Here is a 27,381-nt window from a genome sequence, read left to right as displayed (position 1 = left end):
CCAGGGATGGGGGTCCGACAACCTCCAAGTAAGTCCAGCATTCAATCGGGACCCTGAACCAGAGTGTTCCTGAACTACGGACCGAATCCTTTCCTGTCCGTGTGTGTGCGAATAGGCCGGGTCTCCCTCTGAGCTCCTCTCAGAACAAGGGCACGGGTGGCAGCTCCGCTTCTTCCGATACCCGGTGGGATCCTCTGGGCCTACCGGGCTTTCCCGACCAGGACATGGAGTAGCAAGGTCGGGTGTCGGGGGCCGGTATCCCTTTTGCAGCTGGACTCCCTCTGAATATATCAGGTGGTGAGGACAGGTGGCGTACTCCGCTCTGTCTGCATCCTCCCTGGGATCCATTTGCTGTGGAGCTACACTCCTAAGCTCCGGGCCTTCTTGGTCATGGTCTTTGACCGGGTTGAGACATTCCTAGTCTGCAACCTGCCCCTCGTCCCAAGGCCAGGGTACGAGGGCTGTGTCCCCATCTGATGCAGGCCCACACAGGATCCGCGTTCAGGGTAGGAGATCACAGTACCACTCAGTGTTTGACAGCACAAAGACGATCAAAAGACCCAGAACCAAGATGGCTTTTTATTAAATATGAAATTTAAAGTGTAACTAACTTGTAAGTCCTCCACCCTCACCCACTAACTGGTTCCCCTAACTCTTGGTTCCCCAGTCTCCCTGTAACCAGGAGGGCAGCACCTAGTGCATACTAGCCCCCTCTGGTGGAGAAATGTGGTGTTGGATGCAAAGGTCTGGTCCCGATCATCACACTGTTTTTACCTCAGAGGAGGAACACTACACTTCATTAGCGAAGTGCAGCATCCCTGTAGCGGTCGAACCCTCAGGGGCGCCACAGACACAACTACTTCAAGTCTTGGGTGGTCCCATTTGAATCCTAGTTAACCATACTGCGTCTATAGAAAAATGTCTACAATTTTGGCCTCCATGTTTATCAATATTGGTTGTTTCAATCCAAAATGTTGCTGTTTTTCTTTTTTAGTCACTACCTAAGCAATATTGACTGTATCAAGTTTTCTATATAGTAGATCCAAAATGGGGTAACGTTTTGTCTGTTTTTTGGGTCAAGTGGAAGATTAGTTTTAATTTTAACAATAATACGTAGGATTCTCAAAAGTCTTCTTCACCAACTTTAGCGCTTGGAGACTGTAATCCTTTTCCTGTTTCAATCTTTCCCGGTGTGCCAAAACAAACCTCTCCGTGTATTTTATAGATAAACTGAGCTGTGTCCGCCCAGTAAACCACGTAACAAGATGTTGTCCAGGTCAGAAGGTAAATGCTTTGTGAAATGACTTGTGTACATAGTGACCTGGAGCACTGCCAAAATATCTGATCTTTAGCGTGGCGTAAGGTGTATTGAACAAAAGAACAAAACTCCACCATGGAAGCATGATGACCAGAGCAGGATGCTGGCAACAAGAAAGGCTACCATCCATCATGTACTTAGGAGCACTTAAGCCTGTGGTGTGAGTTTGCTTACTACTATTATCAGCTAATAAGTACAGTTGTGCTCAAAAGTTTGCATACCCCAGCAGAATTTTTCTTTTCTTGGCCTTGTTTCAGAGAATATGAATGATAACAAAAAAACTTTTTCTCCACTCATGGTTATTGGTTGGGTAAAGCCATTTATTGTCAAACTACTGTTTCCTCTTTTTAAATCTTAATGACAGCCAAAAACATCCAAATGACCCTGATCAAAAGTTCACATAACCCAGTTCTTAATACCGTGTATTACCCCCTCTAACATCAATGACAGCTTGAAGTCTTTTGTGGTAGTTGTTGATGAGGTTCTTTATTTTCTGAGATGGTAAAGCTGCCCATTCTTCTTGGCAAAAAGCCTCCAGTTCCTGTAAATTCCTGGGCTGTCTATCATGAACTGCGCGCTTGAGATCTCCCCAGAGTGGCTCAATGATATTGAGGTCAGGAGACTGAGATGGCCACTCCAGAACCTTCACTTTGCTCTGCTGTGACAGGTCGACTTGGCCTTGTGTTTTGGATCGCTGTCATGTTGGAACGTCCAAGTACGTCCTATGCGCAGCTTCCGGACTGATGAGTGCAAATTTGCCTCCAGTATTTGCTGATAACGTGCTGCATTTATCTTTCCTTCAACTTTTACCTAATTTCCTGTGCCTTTGTAGCTCACACATCAAAAAAAAAAAACAGCGATTCACCTCTGTGCTTTACAGTTGGTGTGGTGTTCCTTTCATCATAGGCCTTGTTGACCTCTCTCCAAATGTAACGTTTATGGTTGTGGCCAAAAAGTTCAATTTTGGTCTCATCACTCCAAATTACCTTGTTCCAGAAGTTTTGAGGCTTGTCTCTGTGCTGTTTGGTGTATTGTAGGCAAGATACTTTGTGGCATTTGCGCAGTAATGGTTTTCTTCTGGCGACTCGATCATGCCGCCCATTTTTCTTCAAGTGCCTCCTTATTGTGCATCTTGAAACAGTCACACCGCTTGTTTTCAGAGAGTCCTAAATTTCAGCTGATGTTATTTGTAGGTTTTTCTTTGCATCCCGAAAAATTTTCCTGGCAGTTGTGGTCAAAATTTTTGTTGGTCTACCTGACCGTGGTTTGGTTTTTACAGAGCCCCTGATTTTCCATTTGTTAATCACAGTTTGAACACTGCTGACTGGCATTATCAATTCCTTGGATATCTTTTTGTATCCCTTTCCTGTGTTATACAGTTCAACTACCTTTTCCCGTAGATCAGTTGACAATTATTTTGCTTTCCCCATGACTCACAATCCAGAAACGTCAGTGGCTGGATGAAAGATGCAAGAGTCTGTCTGGATCCCAGACACACATTCAGCTTTTATGCACACTCACTGATTACAAGCAAACAGGTCACAGGTGAGGATGTTACCTTTAGTAGCCATTCAAACCCATTTGTGTCAAATTCTGTGAATGTTATCAGGCCAATATCACCAGGGTATGTGAACTTTTGATCAGGGTGGTTTGGATGTTTTTGGTTGTCATTAAGATTTAAAAAGAGAAAACACAGTAGTTTGACAATAAATGGCTTCACCCAACCAATAACCATGAGTGGAGATTAAGTTTTTTGTTATCATTCATATTCTCTGAAACAAGGCCAAGAAAGGAAAAATTCTGCCGGGGTATGTAAACATTTGAGCACAACTTTAGCTGCTTGTCCATGGTGATTCCATCAGATAAGCGACTTCCATCCATGAACCATTAATTAATAAGAAATTGTGTTACACTACCAAAGTATATAAACTAGTAACCTACAATGTATAAAGGTATCTCACACAGCTTTAGCGTAGTGCACAAATTTTCTCCCTTGTAGTCTAGTGATAGCATTTTTGAGATCAGGAGTTATTAGAATAAAAAAAATATCAAATTCTTGCTTCTGTTATCGAAGAATTTTCAGTCCTTTATTCAATCATGCTTAAAGGGAATCTATAAGTAGAATCAACCCTCCTAAGTTGCCTATATGGGCATGTAGGTCACAGAAAGTTAAATAAAATGATACCTTGATATCTGTGATTCGGTATCTTATTCCTGAGAAATCCACGTTTTTCTTTTATGTAAATGAGCTGTTAAGATCTATGAGCCGGACATAGATCTTCCTGAGAATCTGCCTCCAAAGCTAATTTTAAATCAAAGGCAGGTTAACAATGTGAGACATGTAGATGAGGAGAGCAGTCTGTCAGTCATTACATGTCTCACACTGATAACGTCCCCTTTCATTTACGATAAGTCCTGAAGGCAGATTCTCAGGGAGATCTATGTCCGGCCCATAGATCTTAACAAGTCACTTACATATTAAGAAAAATGTGGATTTCTTTGGAATAAAAAAATAGGATCACATATATTAAGGTATCATTTTATTCAGCTTTTTTTATAGATGACTTGGGAGGGTTGATCCTACTGACAGGTGCCCTTTAAAAAAAATACATGTAGCTATGTGCCATGGTCATAAGCAGAGCCTACACATTTCGAGTGTGCTGAAGCTTGATCGTAGCTACAGATGAAGAGAAACATTAAGTATTTATAAAACAAACTGACCATGGGTCATAATTGGAGAAAGCACATGACAAGGAAGTAGAATACAAGTTTACATATCTGTTCCAAGATATCACATTGTTAATTACACCAGATCACAAACTCCTAAAAGGGAGAGAATAACATAAACAAAAAAAAAGCTGTGTTTTCTTTTTTTAATCACTGTTCCACGGACCAGGAACTTCCCTGCACTTGATTCTGGGAACAAGGTCCTAGTATTAATAGGGTTTTGGATACAAGCTTACTCAGTGTTTGGTCCATGTCAGTTTCTGCAGTGATTTTTCACGCATGGATAGTTAAATAAATGACAACATTTTGGTTACCCATTGCAATGTTAATCACAGACAGCACATGTGTGGTATGTCATCCGTGTGCTATATGGGATTTTCAGGGACCCATAAACCTGAATGGGCTGGTAAAAAAACACGTCTCCTTGATTTTTTTTTTTCTTGCCCAGACACATGGTGTCAGGCAAGGTGTGGGAAAGACTAAGTACAACAAGAAGGGATGAGGGAGAGGAAGCCCAAACACTAGGGAAGGGGGAGTGGAGACCCCTAGGCAGATCTAATATCACACTGCCTACCCTACCGTCCCTATATAGGTTCCACACTTATAGCCGAGCAGGACCCTAAACCCTGGATGACTCTAGAGCTTGGCCCTAGATAGGGAGGGGGAGGGGTGAGCACTGGTCAGGCCCCACTACAAACTAAAGACAATGAGGTAGACAAACAAAGGGGATTAACTTAGCTTGAGCAGACACCAGAGGAGTAACCCCAACTGTCCTCCAAGGGCACCAGAAAAGATGCTAGCCGACTGCTAGTGCTCCAAGCCTGGACATAGAAGTACCGATTGCCTGGAGCAAACTGAGGGTTTTTAACTCCCATGCAAGGGTGTGTCAATCAGCAGCAGGATGGAGGTCGCCGCTGGGTCTTAAAGGAAGAAGGATTATAAGAAGGTGTCTGCAATGCCAAACACAGTGACCTACAGCCAGATCCAGAGTGACTGTCTATTACACCTGACACATCCGTGACACATGGTCTGCAAGAGAACAGACATGAGAACAGCCCCACAGACTGTAATGGGTATGTGTTCTATTTGCGAAAACCTCGGACAGAACATGACGTATATGAACAACAGACGTCTGAATGAGGGTTAAGGAGTTTTTTATTTTTTTTTGCGGAAGCGATGTCCTTTTCGCAAACCACATCCCATTTTTACAGACCACCCCACTTTATACCAATGGCTCCTCATTTTTAAAGCACATCTTTACTACGTGCCCCATAAAAATGATACCACCACAGACTGCGCCCCCTCCTAAGTTTACAATTTCCATATTGATCCCCGCAATAAAGCATAAAGCCCTAGAACCTTCCACTAGCTGCTTCTACTGAGTGATTCACACGGCAAAATTATATCATTGCACTAACTTCGGCCATTAGAAGACATTAGTCAACAAAGTCGGTAGCTGAGCTGAGCTTCCCATTTTGCCACTGCCATATTCAATTGCATCCATGTCTTAGTGATGAGGATACAGTTGACTCCATGAAAGGACAGTATTGGGTGGGCAGCTTTTGCAGCACTCGGGAGAATTGCAATCTGTTGCAGAAGTCTGGGAGGTTTCTTATTGTTTTCCCAGACCTTCCTGTCTACAATGGTTGAACAATGATAGGGTTAGGTATTTGTGGGACCAATGACCTCTGTTCTGTTTTTATCAATTATTTCTGTTTATAGGCAAGTCAAAGGGGGTAATTGCCACAATAAAATGCTGTTATTCTACATCTAAGGCTGACGATACTCTACATATGTAAGAGAGACGCTTTCTGAGCATCATCCACGGTTAGCGCATTAAGACTGTCGTTTGGTTGAAATCACTGTAGATTCCAATAATGAATTGTGCCTTGGATTTACTCTACAGGATCGGCCATCTAATTGGTACTTCAACCAGAAAACCCTAAGGAAAAGTTGACTTAAAGCTTATTGCCTGATGTGATGTATTTCTTGCCTAAAGCGGACAAGTCTTTAGACTAGTAACCTGGAATTGTTAACACGCATATGGGCGTGGGAGGTTAGCAGGTATTACGACCAAATGAGCATTTGGCCTACACCTATCTCGATTGCTTAATTCTGGCCTTAAAAGGGTTGTCCAGTCCACTACTCGGATATCCCCTTTTTGAATTCATGTGTTTCCCCCAGTAAAATAGTAACACTTATACTTGTATTTGGCCCCAGCGCTGTTCTAGTGGTGTTGACCCCAGGAGAACCAGTGCCAATCAGTGGCCGCTTCACTGTTCCATCCTTTGGGAAAATCAGACACCCGGAGGAAGTGAGAGCTGTAGATGCATCTCTCACTTTCTTGGGATGTCAGCTTCGTTTGAAGGATAGGATAAGTAAAGCGGCCACTGATTGTGTCATGTGATCCCTGTGGCCAAAGTCACGCAAGCCTCTGGAGATCCAGTGCCAATGACTCGCCCCCTGGGCCGTGGGGCACTCGGATCTGGGCAATAGGGGAACGATGGGGGTAGTAGTCGCTACCCGGTTCCGTGGCTCAGGGTGGTCAGACCAGTGGTAGTCAGCGACGCGCTGTTGTTGTGTCAAACTACGCCACCCGTGGATTGCGGTCAGTGCGGACCACCGCTGCCAGGTAGACCGCTGGGGCTGATGATGTATGCAGCTGGGATAGTGTGACTCCCCACGGGAAGAGTGCGGCCCCAGGGCAGTATAATGGAAGATGGGGGTGATGGTGTAGGGCGTCCCAGTACCGTTAGTGCTGGAGGAGCAAGAAGCACACAGACAACAGGTTGCAGTCCAGGGTCTTTACTAGAACAGGTGAGCTGACCCACAAACAGTCCCGGCTGGGAGGGGACCTGGATGTCTGAGAGCAATTGGGAAATTGGCCCTGGTCAGGGTGAGGGTGTAGGCCTACCGTGCTCTCTGCGCTCCTTCTGGCTATCTCCTCCTAGTAGGGTAACAGCCCACTCTGCTGGTCCCTTCTGGTGTGGCGGAACCTCCGGGCTTCTTAGGCCAAGGAACATACAGTCCCCTGCGGACTGGTTATCTGCTGTAGGACGTGGAATCCTCACAGCCTCAGACACCAAAGTCTGGCGGAGTAGTCTCTTTGTCTGCCAGGACAGGCGTACTTCACCTCTTGTCCCTGGCTTGTGGCTCTCCTACTGCCACACGTCCTCTTAGGGTGCAATACAATTGTCCCTCTCTGCTCTGGGACACCTCTCAATCCAGAGACAGGTCGTCCAGTTCTCCCTAACCCTGCCCCCAGTTCCAGCTTTTATAGGGGCAGCCTGCTCCCCCTACTGGCCTGAGACAGGAGGTATTGCATGCTCTCAGACACAGCTTTATTATATTTGTGGCATCCAGGCCAGGGTGACACACCAACACTGCTGAAACTACGCTGGCATTGGATGTGAGTATAAGTGTTATTTTACTGAGGAGAAACCTAGGGTTTCAGAATTGGTTGTCTGAATAGTGGGCACCTCCCTTTAAGGCCCCCATACACTTTAGGACTAGCATTGGCCAAAAGTGACAATATTGACAGGTTCAGCTGACAGTCAATTGTGTATAAGGGCTCCCAGGAGAGTTAAAGAAGTTGTCCACTACTTTGACATTGATGCCCTATCAATTGAATGGGAGGCTGATGTGCAGTTACATGCGGCGGCCACTACAACTTGACGGCCAAGCACCGCAGGTAAGGACTTCCGGGCGGCGGCTGCTGCTGCCGGCACCAATAACAGCTGATCGGCGGGGGTGCCGCATGCGGGACTCCGACCGATCATACATTGATGCCCTTTCCTACGGATAGGGCATCAATGTCAAAGTAGTGGACAACCCCTTTAAAGATCCAGCATGTCTGATTTCAGAATGCCAATCTTCTTGTTCTCTAAGAGATATGCCGCTGCTAGAGATGTCTGACCGCGGCTTTCTCAGAGAGAACACAGGAGCGCTCAGCAAAGTGAGCACTCGTGTATGGGAGACACGGGTTAGTGATTGGGGGGCTACAGAAGATTTATTTGCAGATCCCTGGAAGCTCCAGCTTATTTTGGTAGCACCTACTGTTAATCATATGTGTTTGGTCACCACAGTCAGCAGATCTTGCAAAATATGTAATGGATTTGCCGATGTTCTGTAATTATATTTCTCTTGCTTACGGCCAGTTTTAGTTTTTGTTTCAATGAGGAGACAAATATAAAGGCTATTACATCCTAGAAAAACATGGTCAGACAAGTGGACTACTAATTGGTCACCCATCTGTACTAAAGGTTTACCTCATACCCATCGCAGAGAATGTAAGGAGATGGACAAGTGAGAAGACAAACACCGTTAAAGGGGTATTCCCATCTCCTAGATCCTATCCCAATATATAGTAGGTGTAATAATAATATTAGCAAATACCTCCAATAAGAAATGTAGTATATTTTTCCTGATTCGCTATGTCTCTTTCCTCATGAGCAAACATTTCAGGACCTTAAGTATCCATGGTTATGACCACTAGCATCTAGCTAACTGTCACTATATCAGTAGTTGGTACCATGGATACCTAAGGTCCTGCAATGCCTGCACATGAGGAAAGGTATAGCGAATCAGAAGAACTATACTACTTCTTTGAGGCATTTGCTAATATTATTATTATTACACCTACTACATACTGGGATAGGATCCTGGAGATGGAAATAGCCCTTTAATGCCTAGCAGAGTGTCTGGAAGTGAACACTGACATCTGCTGGTCAAAGATGATAGAGAAAGGAAAAGCAGAAAGAATGGCATCAGCAGGAACTGAAGAGTGAAGTGCATATTCCCTCAGGGAAGAGATTGGAGGAGACGCCGGGTTAGGTGACAGCTGTGGCGCAGTTAATAATTATAAAAGGCTCGTAAGGGCCAAAAAGGGAAGGAGTCAGTACCTGGACCTGAAGCAGGACTGACATGATGTACAATAGCTGCCATTACGAGAGACCAGACCCGAGAAAGGTAAGACTTGAGAAAAGATCTGACAGAAGCCAGGATCGGGAGAGCTGAGCTGATTGAGCAGAGTAAGGACCAAGAGAGTGATGACTAGGCCACAGAGGAGGGACGTTTGTGTGAGCCGTCGCTTCCAGTGTAGACGTACAGTACAAAGTGGAGACTAGGGATGTGCTTCAGGGAAGAAACGTGGCCAGCGTGCCGAGTGTCCAGAGTAACCCACCAATCTGGGACTTGCGTCCTAACGGGTAGTATATTCGACCCCCCCCCCACCCCCGTGACGAAACAGCTTCTACTCTTAATCAGCCAGACATCTAGATTTGTTAAGCCAAGAGAAATGCACTATTGTGTTTGTGTTGACTTTAGAACTTGTGTGTGTTTCTTTGGTGGGTCAAGGACAGACCAGTATTTGTATAACCCTGAATGGTGTCTTCTCTTGGTTCTGAAACTATGATGTTGGATACTATGTGAATAGCATATTGTACTAAAGCCAGCTAGATGTTTATTTACAAGAGCCCCCTGCTACACAAACTATGTAAATTGATTAAATGCTCAAACATTGAGCCCTGTGGAATAATACCCTCCCTAACCCTAGCCCTGTGGGTGTGTACTTGAAAGAACAAATGTGAACTATTTAAGGAACATATGCCTCTGTAGCAGGCAGAATTGAAAGAGACTTTACAAGGAGAATAAAAGATCAGACTCTCTTCAGACCATCAGCTTGGTAGCATGGCTTTATCCAAAGAGACACAGATTTGGATTCTACAAGATTCCAGCCTAAGGGTATATGGCCCTGACTGGAAAGATACGGATCTGCTCCATTGACCATCAGAGAGCCCATGGATACATCTGGGGAGACCAAGTTGGGACGATGAAGTCACCTGGCCCCATGGATATATTGTTTAGGGTTGCCATGTGAGACCCTCCGGTTGCCTGGAACCCATGGAGACATTCGGAGAAGCCATATTGGGACCAGCTGGTCATCTGGCCCCATGGAAACTCCCGGAGAGGCCAGGGTGGAACCCTCAGGTCTCCTGGCCTTGTACCTTGATGGACTGTCTGCTTCCTAAGCTTGCCGCTACCTCTTCTCTGTGGGGGGCCCGCCAAAAGCGAGGGGCCACTGGTTGAGGTAGTTGGCCCTGAAAGTCGCAGTTGTTCTATCCCAGGCAGGCCAGCAGAAGGGTGAGACTATGTAATGTTGTACCATCTTGGGTATTTGTATTTGCTGGGACTGTTCTTTCTGTTTATTGACCGCTTTGTGGTTCAATAAAGTATTGCCACATTGTTTACCATCACCCTGTGTTGTCTGAGTAGCGTTACATCCACGGAAGACCCTGGTTCTTCACACCCCCATTAGGGCCTGTGTGACATTTTGCATTGCCAAAAGAGTGGAGACCGTGACGGGTCCAGTAGTGACAGTGATGCTCTTTATCACCAATGATAACAGTTGTTTAAATGGTAATAGTAGAACAATAGTATGTCAATAGCATTGTGCTAATATCCTGTTCATCTGAATTACTGTATTCTCTCCTTGTAACATACCTTGTTTCATTTTTCACTGTTTGAGTTATTTCCTGATATTGTGCCGAAGGCTTGATTGTGTTGTTGCATCCGCATACCTGTTAACAAGAACTGTTGGTAAAAAAAATAATGCAAAAGCCCTCTATCATTTTCTGCCTAAGAGTGTGCTAGTGAAATGACAGACAATTAGCTGAGACAATTGACATTTTCTAATGTGTATAGTGGTGCCATTTTCCTACGCCCTGCCACTTTTTTGTTCTCTCATTCCCAGGAGAGTCCTGGCAAATTTCCGTGGAATGTTGGCAACTATTCTATACTATTGCCACCTAATGTATGAATGGTTAGGAAACTGTTAAATGCCATATGGCCAAACTACTAGCTGACTTAGAACTACTGGCAGATCCAATCAGAATGATGGATGACTAAACCTTACACAAAACTCCATTGTTCAAACATTGGCACAATCATTGTCTTTGTCTTTTCCCTTAACGACAAGTGTTTCTTTAAAAATGATTGCAATGCCCCCTACCTCGCCTCCTGATTGCCCCTGTGAAAGGTTAATTTTTTTTGTATAACCAACAATATAGAATCCATGGATATCCCTGCTTAAAGGGAACCTGTCATAAGGATTCTATACCTCAAACTAATGGTATATTTGTACAGGCACTTTAATGCTGATGAAATCTATATCTTGATTGTAAAATTCTGTTTTACCATTTCTGAGAAATCCAGGATTTACATTTTATGCAAATGAGCTGCAAGTGCTTCAGGGTGTGACATTGCACTTGCAGCACCCCTGCCCTCCCTCCCTATTCCCTGCCTACTGCCTGCCCCTGTGTCTGACTGACAGGTTGCTCTTGCTTCAGTGACCTGCTTCTATTGTCATGACGCTGACACTTCTTCACTGCCGCTCATCTCCTCAGATCAGGGCAGTGCATGCGCAGATCAATACACTATGTCTAGCGACTTTATGAGGACATTACTGCGCATACACCGCCTCAGGTACTGATGACGCTTGCACGAGATTTTGGTCAGGGGAGGTAGGTCACCAGGAAGGGAGGACAGCAGAGCTGCAAGTGCAATGTCCCACCTGGAAGCACTTGAGGCTCATTTGCATAAGATTTCAACACTGGATTTCTCATAGATGACAAAATGGATTTCTACAATAAAGGTATGGATTTAATCAGCATGAAAGCACCTTTACCTTAATGCCATTAGTTTGATGTTTAGCATCCTCATGACAGGTTACCTTTAATTAGTCAAATTTGATATTCAAAAATTCTGAAAATGTAGAAGTTATTCTCAAAATTAAAAGATATTACCCACCCTTTGGTCAGGATAAAATTTACAGATTAGTGGAAGTTTGACCTTTACTAATTTTGAAAATGGTTCTCTGAAATGCTCCATTCATTCTCTGTGACTATAGGAAAAGCTGAGCTCTATACTCGTCTATCTCTGGCAGTCTTAGAGTATGGATACTTTTAACTTTCCTGAAGGTATAAGCTTGATGGCTACACATAAACTGTGGCAAAACTCCTTCTGGAGAGGCCACCTTCCGACATCAGTAATTTTTTTTTCGTACGGAAAAAACGGTCGGAGTTTCATTAGCGTTTTTGATCAGAATTTGGTCAAACTTTTATTAGTTTTTTTTTTTGGATGAAAAAAAAAGGCACTGGAGGTTTTTTAAGCTTCTCCGATCCAGCAGTCTGTGAAAAATTGACAGCACACTGATGGCACTCGAGAGCTGTCTGATTTGTTTTTATTTTTTTTCACAGAATTATAGTCTTTCATTGGCGAGTTTGATCTGACAATTGGATCAATATCAGACAAGTCTCCGTGCTGTTGTGCGGACCACTTGGTCCAAGGTAAAAATAGATCATGTGATCTATGGGAGCTGACCCTGCATTGGTAGCTATCCCTCTGTCTAGGGGTATCTCTAGCAGGGACTTTCCTTCATTCACCTGCACTATGGGCTTTTACGCTGTTCTACAAATACCTAACTGAAATGGCTCTCTGCTACCACTGCTCTGGCCGGTGCTCATTCACCTGCAGCAACTCCATCTTGGTTTGGTTGTTTTCTTCTAGCATCATACTACTTACTTCAGTTGCCTAGCTGGACAACTCTATTCCAGTCCTTTTTAGTCCACTTTTTCATAAGTGGCCCTTTCATTGCCGAAATTCTCTTTCCTTGGTTGTCTTTCCTAGCTTGGCATAGAGCACCGATCTCTGACCTGTCTCTCTTAACTCTTCCCAGCATCCTGGGACCAATAGTTGTTATCCAGGCAGCACAGATTCCCTAAGCTCTCCATGTGGCCTCAGCCACACACGTACTAACTTCCTGGCTCACATCCCTTTTTATAGTCTATAACCCTATAGTGGCAGCAGGGAACAATTGCAGGTACATATTCAGTGTGCAGTGTAGAGACAATACAATATTGTTATACATAACGTGAACATAGCTTAAAGGCATTTGTATTAACAAACATATCGTACTACTGCACTCAATAAGATGAACTCTGTTTACAAACGCTCAGTCATATGCTTTCATGTGTAAATAGCATAAACAGCATGGTGAACTAGGAAGCTCCTGGGGCAGACTCTTATGAGATTACAGGGTTTGTTGGCTTTTTTTTTTTCACATGCTCTCAAGCAGTAAAAATAATTGCATGCAAAAGAGGACATGTCCATTAAATGGGTTTTCCAATATTTATGACCTTTGATCACGGGTTTACCACGAACGAGAGGAGCCAGAAGACTGTAGCATCTGAGTTCACGTACTCTTGCATTGAGTAGAAGCACCTCTCCCTCTTATTAAATGGTGCTGGTTTCTTTTAGCAGTGCATGAGTTAATCTGCTTAGCTTTGAGTCTCTGTAGCTTCCTTATTGGAAGTTCTCAGCTGTACAGTATCACTCCCCTCTCCTTTGTAGTCTCTGCTCTGGCAATCTGGATTGCAAGTGTTATGTCTTGTACTGCCTGGTGAGGAGTGGAGGATTCGGTATTCGGGAGAGGTGTTTAAGGAGAGTTGTTCTCTGACTGTTGCCTGGTGTGTTGGTTGTGTGCATAGTCCCTTCCTCTTCTCTTTTATTTTTGTTTACCTTTCTCATCCCTTCGGTGTTTCCTTCTGTTGTCTGTGAGTGCATATTTTGTGTGTTTTCATTTGTACCTGTACGTCCTCCATTGTGTGTTTGGTATATTTACATACACTATCCTCCCCACTTCCCTGGGTGGGTGGGGGAGGTGACCAACAGGGGCTGATTCAGGAGAACATCAGGGTACGTGGCCCCAGCATCTTCGCCATCTGAAGTAACCTGGAGAACAGGGATAGATAGGGCACCCCTAGTGTTAGGGACAGGGTAGGAGCCCCTGGTCCCGGGTTGTCAGACAACAGCATCGTGACTCCTATTCCTATATAGGGGTTCCACTTTTGCCACCTCCACCCATCAGCTGTTTGAAGGATTTTGGCACTCAGCAGAGCCCTGGGGCAGCTTCATTGTTTACATGGTTGTATCTACCTGATTGTTGTAAAATATGTAGCAGGACAGCCACTACTAAGTGTAAGCGAGGGTCGTCCCAATCAATCTGATACTGATGGCTTATCCCTTTCCTTTATTGACGGCTCTGACTTTACATGAGCCTGATGAGGTGGGAAATAGATGGGGAAAAAAAGTAGGCGGGAAGATGCACTGAACTACAATATTTACCCCCTTTAAGGGTCCACCAAGCATCTGTCCTTGGTATGAGTGGTCAATTATTGCTGGCAGACGAGTTACGCATTGACATTTAGATGTGCGAAAGTTGTGGCATAATTATGGGATCCGCACACCACATTCAAAGCCAGGAACGACCATAGTCAAATTTTGACTGGTAAGGAGTCTTGCAAGAACCCCACAGCCTTGTTTTCTGTAGGACAACACTGAGGTTACATCCTGGTCTCACAAATTTGTATTGTGAATCTCACATGACCAAACATCACCATGCAGCCCATGCCTCGTTCACACGAGTGTATTATACATCTATGTGCTGTCCGGAAGCAAAAAACGGACCAATGCAAGTCAGCGGTCTTGAACATTTTTAAACACAAGCTGGTGGTCCACTTTAAAAAAATTGCCGCATGCACTAGTCAGAATCAGTCTTGCCCATTAAACTCAATGGCTGCAATTTAAAAAATAGTGAAAAAAAAGTAAAAATACAAATTGTCATATGGACACCTCCATATAACATCTTTTTATGGATCCACTGCACCATAGGATAAATACAGTCATTATGCTTTAGATTGTTGATGGAAAAATAGACACACGGATGATGACAATATGTATGAAAAAAAAATTATACTTTTATTCTTTCTTCATACATATCTATCTATCTATCTATTCATTCATTCATTCATTCATTCATTCATTCATCCATCCATCCGTATAATGGTGGGGGTGGGGGGTCTGACCACTGAGACCCCTACCAACTACAAGTCCCCTGTGTGAATGAAGAGGTAGTGATCACATGCGGCCACTATCCCTCTGGACAGTGAATGGAGCAGTGGTCGCACATGCTCACTACTGCTCCATTCACATAAGAGACTTTTGCACCCAAATCTTAGGATCGATGAGTTTATACATTTATCATCTATCATGTGAGTATTTCATAAATGTTGTTTAAACCATTTAGATAGCAAATACTCAAGAATCCTCTAAATAATGATCTTCAGGAGTTGTCCCCATGCAGAATGTGTTACCATGTAAATATGACATATGGACAAATATACATCGTTTGCTTTGCTAATACCTTTTCTGGTCTAGTAACTTTTGCGCTTTTGTATAAACACTTTCTTTCTTTTGTCGCCCAAAAATATTGACATTTGTGAATATTTTCCTTGAATGAAAGGTCAAGTAATCACTTGGATGCCATTTCTCATACAATTAGCTGCTGATTGAAGAGAAACTGACATCTAATGTAACTGGAACATATAGAAAGGGCTTTAAGCTCTTGAATACCATATCTATAATATAACCGGGGATGCGTACCTCTGTCTGAAGCCTCGATAGACTGCGCATGCGTGACGCGCAGTCTGGCTCCAGACAGAAGCACGCATCCAGCCGTTACAGGTAAGAGGAGTGTATGGAGCCGGAGATCGCGGTATGCATAGACACTGAACACATACCGCGATCTCCGGCGCCATACTTACATACTTACCTGACCGGGAGGAGCGTTGCCGCAGCGCCTCTCTTCTGGCCGGAGATCGGGGGCAGGAGTGCGGCGTCGGATCGGCGCGTTCGCATGGCGCTATCCTTCGCCATTTTACTGAAGACACATTTACAGTGTGTCTTCAGCAAAATGGCGCCGGACAGCGCAGTGCTCCAGCGCCACACTCCTCCCCCGGCCTCCGGCAGAACAGGACGCTGCAGCGCTGGAGTACAGAGAAGAAAGGTGAGTATAACTGTTTATTTTTTTTTTTGTATGTGTGTACAGTGTAAAAGGGATGAGGGGGCCACACATACCAGGATTGTGGGGTGAGGGGACCATGCATATACCAGGATTGTGGGGTGAGGGGACCATGCATATACCAGAATTGTGGGGTGAGGGGTACCACGCATACCAGGATTGGGGGGTGAGGGGAGCCACGCATACCGGGATTGGGGATGAGGGGAGCCACACATACCGGGATTGGGGATGAGGGGAGCCGCGCATACCGGGATTGGGGGCGAGGGGAGCCGCGCATACCGGGATTGGGGGCGAGGGGAGCCGCGCATACCGGGATTGGGGGCGAGGGGAGCCGCGCATACCGGGATTGGGGGCGAGGGGAGCCGCGCATACCGGGATTGGGGGCGAGGGGTGGGGTACCATACATACCAGGATAGGATGGTGGGGACAGGATGGGGGCAGCACATACCACACATACCAGCATGGGAGACCATATACCAATAAAAATGCTCGCCACCCGGGCGTAGGATGGGTTCAATAGCTAGTATTCTATATATAATACAATGGCATTGCTGTAAAGCCCACATCCACCTTCAATTCTATAATTTATTTTATTTTTCCAATCGATCTAAAATCAAATACGAGTAACGCTGCAAATCACCTAAAAGGTTTTTCCAGTTCTGGAAAACCACAGTCTATGCTTAAAAATCATTACCCTTCCGGGTTCAGCACTGAGCCTTCGTTTTTGCTCCCGGTGTCGGATATTGTCTGCAGCACTGATGTCATGTTGAAAGCACTGCAGCCAATCGGTGAACTCAGTGGGTCTACGAAAGTTACTGCAGAAGATGCTCAAAGATGCTGAGTTCACTGATTGGCTGCAGCTGTGTTGACATGACGTCGGCCCTGCAGACAATAACAGACACCAGGAGTAGCAGTGGAGACTCGCTGTTGGACCTGTGGAGGGTGAGGAAAGAACTGTGTTTTTTGTTTTTCTTTTTTAAATCAACTTCAATATCCGTTGTGAGTAATTTTCCAGGGCCGGCTGTTCGCCGCCGCTCCGGTCTCTGGGTCCAGGGCCAGCTGTCCGCCGGCGCTCCAGTCTCTGGGTCCAGGGCCAGCTGTCCGCCGGCGCTCCAGTCTCTGGGTCCAGGGCCAGCTGTCCGCCGGCGCTCCAGTCTCTGGGTCCAGGGCCAGCTGTCCACCGCCGCGCTGGGTCTCTGGGTCAAGGGCTGCCAGTCCTTTGCCGCTTTGGGTCTCTGGGTCCAGGGCCGGCTGTCCGCCGCCGCTCCGGTCTCTGGGTCCAGGGCCAGCTGTCCGCTGCCGCTTCGGTCTCTGGGTCCAGGGCCAGCTGACCGCCGCCGTTCCGGAATTTTGGGTCAAGGGCCGGCTGTTCGCCGCCTCTCTGGGTCAAGGGCCGCCTGTCCGCCGCCGCTCCGGTCTTTGGTAACAGACTACAAACAAATCTTGTGTAGTCTGATTCATAGTCATTCCTTGATCTGTCCACTACTTCTCCCTAGCATAAATTTGGTAATTTAGCAAGACTTAGGTTGATGGAAATGAGTGTACACAAAATGTGAAAGCTTTTATTTGGTCACTATATAATAGTATTATTACTATATAATGCTATGTACTTATAGTGTGGCACTGCTACTTTGGGGATGTGGGATTTTACAGCAGGTGGAAGTTGTAGCAAAGAACAGCACTATTATTTATGCAACTATATTGAAGTGCCAACTTATGGCACTGTAATTTGGTCACCACTCACCATACTATAGGATGGTTTTAGTTCAGCACTGTATGGAATGAGTATTTTTACACTGCATGCACACCATCAAACTAATACTTTGTAGAAGTCCCCTTTGAATATGACAGTATTCAGTGTTTTTGGGTAGGAGTCTATCAGCACAGCACATCTAGAATTGGCAATCTTTGCCCACTTTACCTTGGTGTAGCTACACATCTGTCAGAATGCAAGGTCATCTCCAGTGTACAGCGCCCTCTTCAGGTCACCCACAGATTATTACTTGGTCTGAGCTCTGGCTGTGCCATTCCAAAGCTTAGATCTTCTTCTGGCGAAGCCATTCTTGTTTTGATTTGGAGGTATGCTTAGGATCATTGTCCTGCAAAACAGTAAAATTCCTCATCTTCTTTTTAGTAGAGGCCTAAAGATTTGGTTGCAAAATTGACTGATATTTGGAACTGTTCATAGTTCCCTCTACCTTGACTAAAGACCCAGTTCCAGCAGCTGAAAATCGACCCCATAGCATAACACTTCCTCCACTATGCTTCACTATGGGTATGGTTTTCTTTTGGTGATATGAAGTGCTGACTTTACGCCAAACGTACCTTTTGGAATTTTGTCTATATAGTCCACCCATGGTCTCATCAAACCATAACACATTTTCTAACATGATTTTGGCAGACTTGATGTAGGTTTTGGCAAAACATAGCCGGACTTTGAAGTCTTTTCTTACAAAGAAAAATAACCGTCTTCCCACCCTACCCCATTGGCCGGACATATGAAAAATATGGGCCTTTTGTTGTCACATGCTGTACACAACCAGTCCTTGTAAAAAAATTCTGCGGCTCCAGCCGCTTCTTGATGATGTCTTCACAAGGTTCCATGATCTATCTCATGCTCTGGAATTTTTGACAACTTTCAACAATGAGATACCTTTGCTGTGTTGTAGGCTGTTTACATACCTTGGTTTTTGCTTTAAAATGCAACTAAGAAAATGTTAGTAAAATCCTCCTAGAACCACTTAACTTCATATGGAGTTAATCAGAATCCCTGTAAATTATAGTGGCTGTGTACTGACTACTATGTAACATTAGTGTTAATGTGATCAGCTGATTTTGAATACAACCACATGCCCAATTATAAGAGGGTGCTCCCACTTATGCAACCACATTAATTTAGTTTTGTTATTTTCCCCCTCAAATGATTTCAATTTATGGGCGACATTAAAGTTGGAAAACGTTCTGAAATAATTCTTCCTGGTATGATTTTTTTTTTCACAGAACAAAAAACTGGCATTTTAACAGGGGTGTGTAGACTTTTTATATTGACTGTATGTTTGGGGTAGGTTAAACAAAGATGAACATTTTGCATGTATTATTGATAATCTAGTTTATTGCCATAAATACAATGATATCAAGAGCAGTAGATAAGACCTATGTAATGAATTATCTACTTGAATATAAGTCTTCTTATATCCTGCACTCAAGACATCAAAAACATGATGAAACTTTTTTTGGGATGTAAAGTCTAAATTTTACACACTTATCTTTAGCAGAGAGTTAATTATGGAGTCTTATTGGTAATGCTCTATAGGGAAAACTAATAAATGAACTTGCTCCTGGAAAGAAATCCTATGTACAGACAGTCATTTTTCTAAGTCAGCTTGCACTGATGAGAGGCAAGAACCCTGAAACGGCAGTTTGTAGGAGAGTGCCTCTCCTGCTGAATATCTCCAGTTATGTTGCAAGGCTTCAGTAAAATTGTTTTCCTTTTTTTCCCTACCTTAATGCATCTATTTTTGACGAGGAATCCTTTTTTAAATTGGGTTTCTTTAAAAAAAATTTCTCCATTTGCTTTCTATTGCCTCTGTGTTGCACTGTCTATTGCTGGCTGCAGAATAAGTTAACTGGGAATCCATCAGTGAACTCATTCTGACGGTTCAATGGCAGAGCTGGTAACACTTTTATCTTTCTTTTTCTGAGTTCCTCTCAGCTGATTTATGACCACAGACCACATTAATGTTATATGTTCAGGAAACAAAGAGCCTGTGGAATAAAAACGGTGCGAAATTTTTAATGAAACCCAATGTCAAAAATTATTTTTAGTCCCAATTACATACATTTAAGTAATAAAAAATAGTCCACTTAAGTGGGGACCCCTTTAACTTTACATAGTACCTATTTCCAATAGGTTGCACTAGAGAGAGGCTTTTCCTTCACATCTCTGATCCTTTCCACTGTTGTCCAAGTATGGTAATGTGGCACCCTGCTGTTCCCAGGTACCACAGGACCCAAAAGGGTGCATGGACGGACTTCTCCACAAGAGGCCCTCATTACATACAAACACCTCCACCCTTCCACCTCATACCACCAGAGGGAGCAAGTTAGGGGTATATATATGGAGGGTGGAGCTAGGCAGTTCAGTCAGACATAGTCAGAGAGTCTGAGAGCGTGCTGACGCTGAGAGCAGCGAAGACGCAGCACGGCTGCTGCTGTATTGAGGGCCCCGAGTGTGGCCGAAGGCAAAGAGGAGAGGAGAGAGGAGTTGAGGGGGCAGAGGAGCATCATAGGCTCACCCCCGAGTATACAAACCGGACACCGGGTCCGCGCCTACAGGGGTCCCTTTATACCCAGTAGGGATCACCGGCATACCAGGAGGACTACAAGTGCCTGGCCGACCTGAAGCTAAACCCATTACAGGACCAGGAACCACGAAGGCCCTGGCACCCGGGGATAGTGGTTGCCAGCGGAAGGTCCTACTACTAAGTGACAGGTGGAGAGAGCAGCACGACACAGAAGCTAGGCCCAGTTGCAGGCTGGCCAGGAGCATACAGAGAGGCAGACACGGACCAGGAGGCCTTATACCCGCTCACTGGGGAGAAGTCCTGAAGTGCACCCATCCTACTGAGCACTTTGGACCGTACCTGACATCCGCACCAGTAAAGATATTGAAGCGAATCCCCTGTCTGTCAGTTACTCCTGCTGCGCCATCCCGACTGCACTACAAGCCCCAGCATCACCACCCACCATCAAACTCTACACTGCCCTGAGGCCCGCTCCACCTGTGGGGAGCTGTTCCATCCTAGCTGCCTATCAACTGCCTCAGAGGTCTGCAGCAGCGCTGGTACAAATTACCAGAAACCACAGGTGGCGTCATGATCAAACTACAAATCCCATATAAACGATTCCCTTTTTGTTGACCGCCCTGGGCCACGGACCGGGCCAGCCACTGTGACATATTCCCCCAGCATCCATAGGCCCGGACACCGAGTACCCCACTGCTCTGGGGGCGCGTCAGTGGGATTTGGAAATTTCTTAATAGCTTGAGAGTCACAGCTTGAAGGCCAATAATCTATAGATTAAAACAATAAATATGGTCGATGGCTCAGAATGTTTCTCTTAAATGTACCATTATACTGTATATGGTGATATTTTCCCTATGACTATTATTGATGTTTATATGTAATGTCTTACAGATTTTTGGAGGACTTGTCTGGATTTTGGTGGCAGCTTCCAATGTGCCGGTGCCAGTTGTCCAAGGATGGGTGATGTTTGTGTCAGTAACGGCCTTCTTCTGCTCTATCTTATTTCTGTGCGTGTTCTTGTGTGGCCTGGCTCATAGGATATCAACTAACTGGAACTTTGTGGTAAGTATCAAGATTGGCATTTCTAAATAATTCAAATATTCAATTTCTGCGCTTGCACTCATAGAATAAGGGCAGCAATTATTTTTGTTGCCCTAAATGATGCCATTAATGGTCTGATGGTCATGGTCAGGATGTGACTATGTAACCCATCAGAAGATAAATGATAGCGGAATCCTCTCCAACACATTGGTTATCTTGGCTTCTCATATGCAGAGATCGGTGGTGTGAGATTAAAAGCTTTAATTTTTCCGATACTCCGTCAGGAAGTGTTTAGACTACATGTGTCTAAATGTGGCCACCTAGTGGATTGCGGAATACGAAGAGTCTTGCTAGCATTCAGCGATCATGCATTCAATTTGTGTTGTAAGAAACTGAAGTCCTTAAAGCACCACTCCAGCATTTCTTTATTTCTGCTCTGGAGTGGTGCCACTAATATAAGTTCCCTGACCATAATTTTATACTTACCAACAGCTTATACTTGCAGATGAAAACTGCGGCTGTGAACTTGGATTAGTGGGACCACTCCATCGGTAAAATAAAAAAAAAAAATGCAGGAGTGGTGGTTTTATGAAATCAGCCAAAAAAAGGTGAGGGTGGACACATGTATGTAACCAGGGATTATAGTGAAATCACTTGCCGGGTATTCATCTTACAATGTGCACTGACAGTGCACTCTCTCGCTGGCTCTGATAAGAAATAAAGAGCTGGCAACAGAGCGCACTGTCATTGTGCACATCGAACATTGACAAGAATCTACGGACCATCTGTCGGAATTGACAACGACCATCCGTCAGAATTGACAATCATTGCATGCTTAGTAGAGCAGAGACTAGTCCAGCCCCTGAAATGGGCGTCACTGATGTCACTTCTTTTCAGGGAGGAGGCAGAACCCATGCATTGGGATTCTCAAACAAAGGATCCTCAAAAAGGAAGTAGTAAAAAACCTAATAAATAAAGCAGTTAGTGTAGTGTGGGAAGGATAGGGACTTTTTAATTGAAGTATATTAGAATATAGACTTGATTATGGCCTAAAACAAATACGGATTTAGAATGAAGATTCATTTGTGTTTCGAACAACCCCTTTAACCTCTACAGAATTTCGGATTTCCTTTGAGAGAAAGAGTCTTTTTAATTTTTTATTTCATAAATCAAAAATACTCATGAAGACAAGCAACTTTGTAATATATCTTAATAGAGAAATCTTTCTTCTTTCGCCTCCTGGATTGTTCTTTCACTTTCAAGTCAAGGGTAAAATATGGAATATCTGTGCTCAAGGAAGACAGATCTTCCCATTAATAAGATAAGAGATGACAGTTGGTGCATATGAAATTCTATGGTGAGGGAAGGGGAGGAGCTAGAAACAGACATTCTGCTTCAGGTTCTTCTAAAACGACAGTTACAGTTTAAACCTCACTTGGTTACACTCACAAACTACACACAAAGAAAATCTAAGGATAATCTTCGAGTGTTTGCTAACCGGACATTTTAGAATCCTATGATTCTAAATTATTACTACGTACCATTTGGGAGATCGTTGAATATCTAAATGTGGTGACGTTTACATTTCGAGCTGTCTCAAACAAAAGTTTTGTTGCCTAGGTGTATCTTTTTATCTATTGTATTTAAAGGGGTTGTCTGGAACTTTACCGATGATGTCCTAACCTTAATATAGGTCATCAATGTCTCTGATTGGTGACAGTATGACATCCGTCACCCCCGTCGATCAGTTGTTCCCAGTGTCGGTGTCCGCCAGTACTGCTCAATTGTGGAGCTTCACAGCTCTGTCAATGGTGGCCGCAGCAGGGTGCTGCACATCCACTTCCTGTTGAGTTTAATAGGGGAAAAATGTGCAGTACCTGGCCGCAACCACTATACAGTCGATGGAGCTGAGTAGCTCCGTAACTCAGTAGTTCGAGGGGCTGCCGACACCGGGAGCAGCTGATCGGCGAGGATGCCGGGTGTTGCACCCCCACAGATCAGACATTGATGACCTATCTTAAGTATAGGTTATCATTGTTAAAGTCTCAGACAACCCTTTAAAAGAAGTTTTCAACCATTAGGATATAGATGATCTCTCCTTAGTATAGGTCACCAATATCGGTTTGGCAGAGTCCAAAACCAGCTGCATGGAGTAAAACACAGCAGCTCAGCGTGATGGAGCTCCAGTGTTTCGCTCCATACAGCTTCAGTGGTTTCTGACACGTACACTGTTTACATGAGGTTGCTGATGTTTAGCTGCTTTTCCCGTGGAGCTGGTGGCTATGGTGCTGCTGCTGTGCAGGCAAATTTAGGTGGTTGTCCCAGAATTCAACCCTACCAAAACTATGCAGAGCCCCAATGTAGGACATCTTGCCCTAAGAATAATCATCATACCTTTGGCCACCAAATCCTTTATGCTTCTGTTCAGAACTCGCAGAGGAACGGCTGCAATTTCAGCCGAGTCAAAGTTTGTCCAAGTGAAGACTGTGTTGTCCATTAAGAAGGAGGGGGTGGATCTGGGCAAACTAACTGACAAAGGGGAGGTGCTTTAGACCACAGATTTTAAAGTATATGGTAGTCCTGGTTCCACAAATGTTGACCTTATACTAAAAAAATGCCTTATCTGCGTCCTTCATCAGGAACTTTAATGCTATGTGTGTGGAAGCAAAGGTGATGGAGATGATTTTCCTGACTTATTTCCATGTGACTAAGTTCTCCTGATGATCCTGTATTTTATGACCGGCAATCACAAACCTCATTGCTGTTAGGTTACCTATTATAGTGTAGCATAAAATGACAGCAATGTTTTATCTGTCATTAGCCCTGGGGAAAAAAAGGAAAAAAAAATCCCAACGATCCTTTGATTAAATTGGATGATTCGTAATGGGAAAAAAATTGGATGATCTTTAATGGAAACAGCGCCACTCTTCCCAGTTGATTGAATAGGGCTGGTCTACGAAACCAGAAATGACACACTAGACCGTCGACAAGGAAAAAACTTTTTGTCATCAGTGGGGCAGAATATACCAGGACGTGTAGGGAATAGGAGGCGTCGGTAGGAAAGATTGAGTTTGTCATCTATTATTATTTTGTAATGTGCCTAGCAGTTTTGCAGAATTTATGATCTTGAACCACATCAAAGTTGAGGAGAACATTGATGTGGTCTGAGGTCATGAATCAGTTTAAAGGAGCTCAGAAAAAAAAGCAGATAAGCCTTACAAACTCTCCTTCACAACGAGTTCACTGACAGATTCCCAGTTAACTTTTTTTTTCTGCAACCGGGAATGTGGAGAGAAACAAAGAGCCTATAAAATATTTTTAGCCCAAAATATACATTTATAGCCATATCTACAAAAATGCAATTACCTCCAGCGATCTAGGCACTTTTTGTAGACACTCTCTTTGCTATCACTCATTTTTGCAGCATTTCAAAATCTATACAACTTCATAGACTTTATACATCACAGTATGAGGCTGATCATATGTAGAACTCAATTAACTTTATCTGGATTATCAGATGCAGGAAAGGTCCAGATAATGTAGTGATAATCAACCAACTGGCTCCTGTCTTGTGATCCCCAGGAGAAACCGTGCTGACACCAGAGGTGAGTATAGATGTTATTATTTACATGGGGGAAACACAGGGATTGAGAAAAGGTTGTCCAAGTAGTGGACAACAACTTTCAAGGGGTTATTCGCCTTTGGGTGCAATTTTATTTTGCTTGCCTAAAACCATGTAAGTCATTTTTGCAATTGATTCTCATTAACCATTTTGCACCGTTTGCTTTCTTTAGCCTCTGTGCTGCACTGTCTACTACTGACCGCAGAATAAGTAAACTGAGGATCAGTCAGTTAGAACACTATTACTGTCTGACAGGGAGTTTACAACTCTGTTTATCTTTTTCTGAGCTCCTTTCGACTGATTTGTGACCACAGACCACAGCAAAGTTGAAAGTGCAGAGGGAGAGAAAAAGCCTCTAAATGCAAAACAGTGCAAAATTTTTCATGAAAACCAATTGCAAAAATTATTTAGCTTTTTTTAACCCCAAATTCAAATATTTAAGTTAAAAAAAAAAGGGTTGACAGCCCGTTTAATGCCCTTTAGGCCTTAACAGGAGTCTGTCAGCACAGAATAACTGTTCAAACCAAGTACAGACGCTCGGTGCACCTGTAATACGGGTACTTTAGATGCAGTGACACAGAAACACAGAGCAGCCAATACAGGGTTAATAAACAGGGGAGGTTTATGATAACAGGGTCAATCTCCACGCAGGGAGTAACGGGGGAAAATATGGGGGAAAACAAGGGAAGTAGCAGGTAAAAGTCTATAACTGACAGTTCACAGTTTAGCTAGATGTAGCAGAGTCGAACCGGTTGTAATCGACAGTTTTTACACTTAGCTGACTCTTTTCTTCCACAAGGCAGTTGCCAGCTGATGCCGGTGTTGCTTTCTTCAGGGTTCCCCGCCTAAACAATGCTCCGTCTTCTGGCGGCAGTGGGCGGTCTCCGGTTTTACCCGCTGAGCCCCTAGTCCATAACACAGCACCTCACGTACTCGGCTCCACAGACCCTGTGTCTCTTCTCCCTCTAGTCAGCTTGACTCCTCCGGTCCACTGCACTCTTATCTTGCTTCCAGTACTTGAGCCAGGAGCCTGGACCCTCTCACACTGCTCTCCTGAGCGGGACTCTGCTCTCGCTTTCCCGCGCAAAAGTCCTCGTCTCTCCCTCTCTCTAGCCACGCCACCAGTTTTCCGGTCACCTGACCTCCCAGCTCTCACTCTGGACACGCCCCCAGCTTCCCAGTCACTTGACTCCCGTGCTCACAGTCTGTCTTCCCCCTGCAGCCAGAGGTACGTCCCCGGCAGTTCCGGATCCCTTGTTCTGAAAGTACTTACACCCCGGTCTTCCCCCTTACACACCCTTGGTGTGGCAAAGCATTTAAGTGCAACTTCCCATCCACTTCTTTTCAGTCTGTCTCTGCCCTTCTCTGGTTCTATAAAGCCATAGCTGTCAATCAAACAACAGAAGGGTGGGGATAGAGGGAAAACAAATAGGTGGGAAGGTGCACTTAAAGGGGTTGTCCACTGCTTTTACATTGATGCCCTATGCTACAGATAGGGCATCAATGTATGATCAGCCGGGGTTCCGCACGTGGCACCCCTGCCGATCAGCTGTCATCAGTGCCGGCGGCGGCCGCCGGCCGGAAGGGCTCCCCTGCAGTGCTTGGCCGTCAAGTGGTAGTGGCTGCCGCGGTGTACTGCACATCCGCCTCCCATTCAATTGAATAGGAGGCGGATGTGCAGTACACCGCGGCGGCCACTACCACTTGACGGCGGAGCTCCGCAGGTGAGCGCTTCTGGCTGGCGGCCACCAGCACCGATAACAACTGATCGGTGGGGGTGCCGCGTGCGGGACCCGGGCTGATCATGCATTGATGCCCTATCCTATGGATTGGGCATCAATGTAAAAGTAGTGGACAACTTCTTTAAATGTTTGGCCACACCATGAGTGCAATGCTATTCATCGATACATAGGATTACAGTTCTTACAATTGATCCTTCATGTTAAAATCAGAATTGTAACTGGAAGACCTTGGTCCTTTTATGCAAAATTTGTAACATTGCACCATTTTTAAGATTGGGGTTTTTGAGCTTCATTGAGCACCTGAAGTTAGGGTGACCTTATGATATGTGCTCCCTATAGGTTATAGGTGTACCCCTATGTGGAAATCTCTCCTATTTGCCAGATCAAAACTTCTCTGAGGAAATATGACTTTAAATACAGGACACAAGTGAAAATGCCATCACTTGTTACATATACATCTTACGTACAATAGATAAATCCTCCTTAATTCTGACATGTGTCGCTCCCCAGTTTTACGAGGATCATAGCTTATAGTTCTGCAGGTTGTAAGCACAATGCAGGTAGGGGCATGTTGAGTACGATGGAGAAATTCTGGTTGTGTCTTCATAAAATGCAGCTTGGTATTTTGAGCAGGAAAAACTTCACATGTTCCACCCATTGATTTGGCACAAATGATTGCACCATAATGATTAACAAAGGCAGAGCTGCAG

At 44.5% G+C, this 27,381-nt stretch overlaps 1 protein-coding gene across 2 annotated transcripts in view; it reads left to right on the top strand.

Moving 5' to 3' along the window:
• MAL2 (mal, T cell differentiation protein 2) overlaps positions 1-27,381 on the top strand; it is a 77,520-nt gene that overhangs the window by 13,096 nt on the left and 37,043 nt on the right. For both annotated transcript variants that reach the window (XM_073679822.1, XM_073679823.1), the window contains exon 2: positions 21,158-21,328. In XM_073679822.1, coding sequence (XP_073535923.1) covers positions 21,158-21,328 — 171 coding nt within the window. The remainder of the gene's footprint in view (positions 1-21,157; positions 21,329-27,381) is intronic.

The sequence above is a fragment of the Phyllobates terribilis genome, unplaced genomic scaffold, assembly GCF_046119375.1.
Source record: "Phyllobates terribilis strain yellow unplaced genomic scaffold, ASM4611937v1 Scaffold_4__5_contigs__length_816908805, whole genome shotgun sequence".
NCBI lineage: Eukaryota > Metazoa > Chordata > Amphibia > Anura > Dendrobatidae > Phyllobates > Phyllobates terribilis.
The sequence above is the reverse complement of the archived record's forward strand: the minus strand, read 5'-3'. Positions and strand labels throughout refer to the sequence as shown.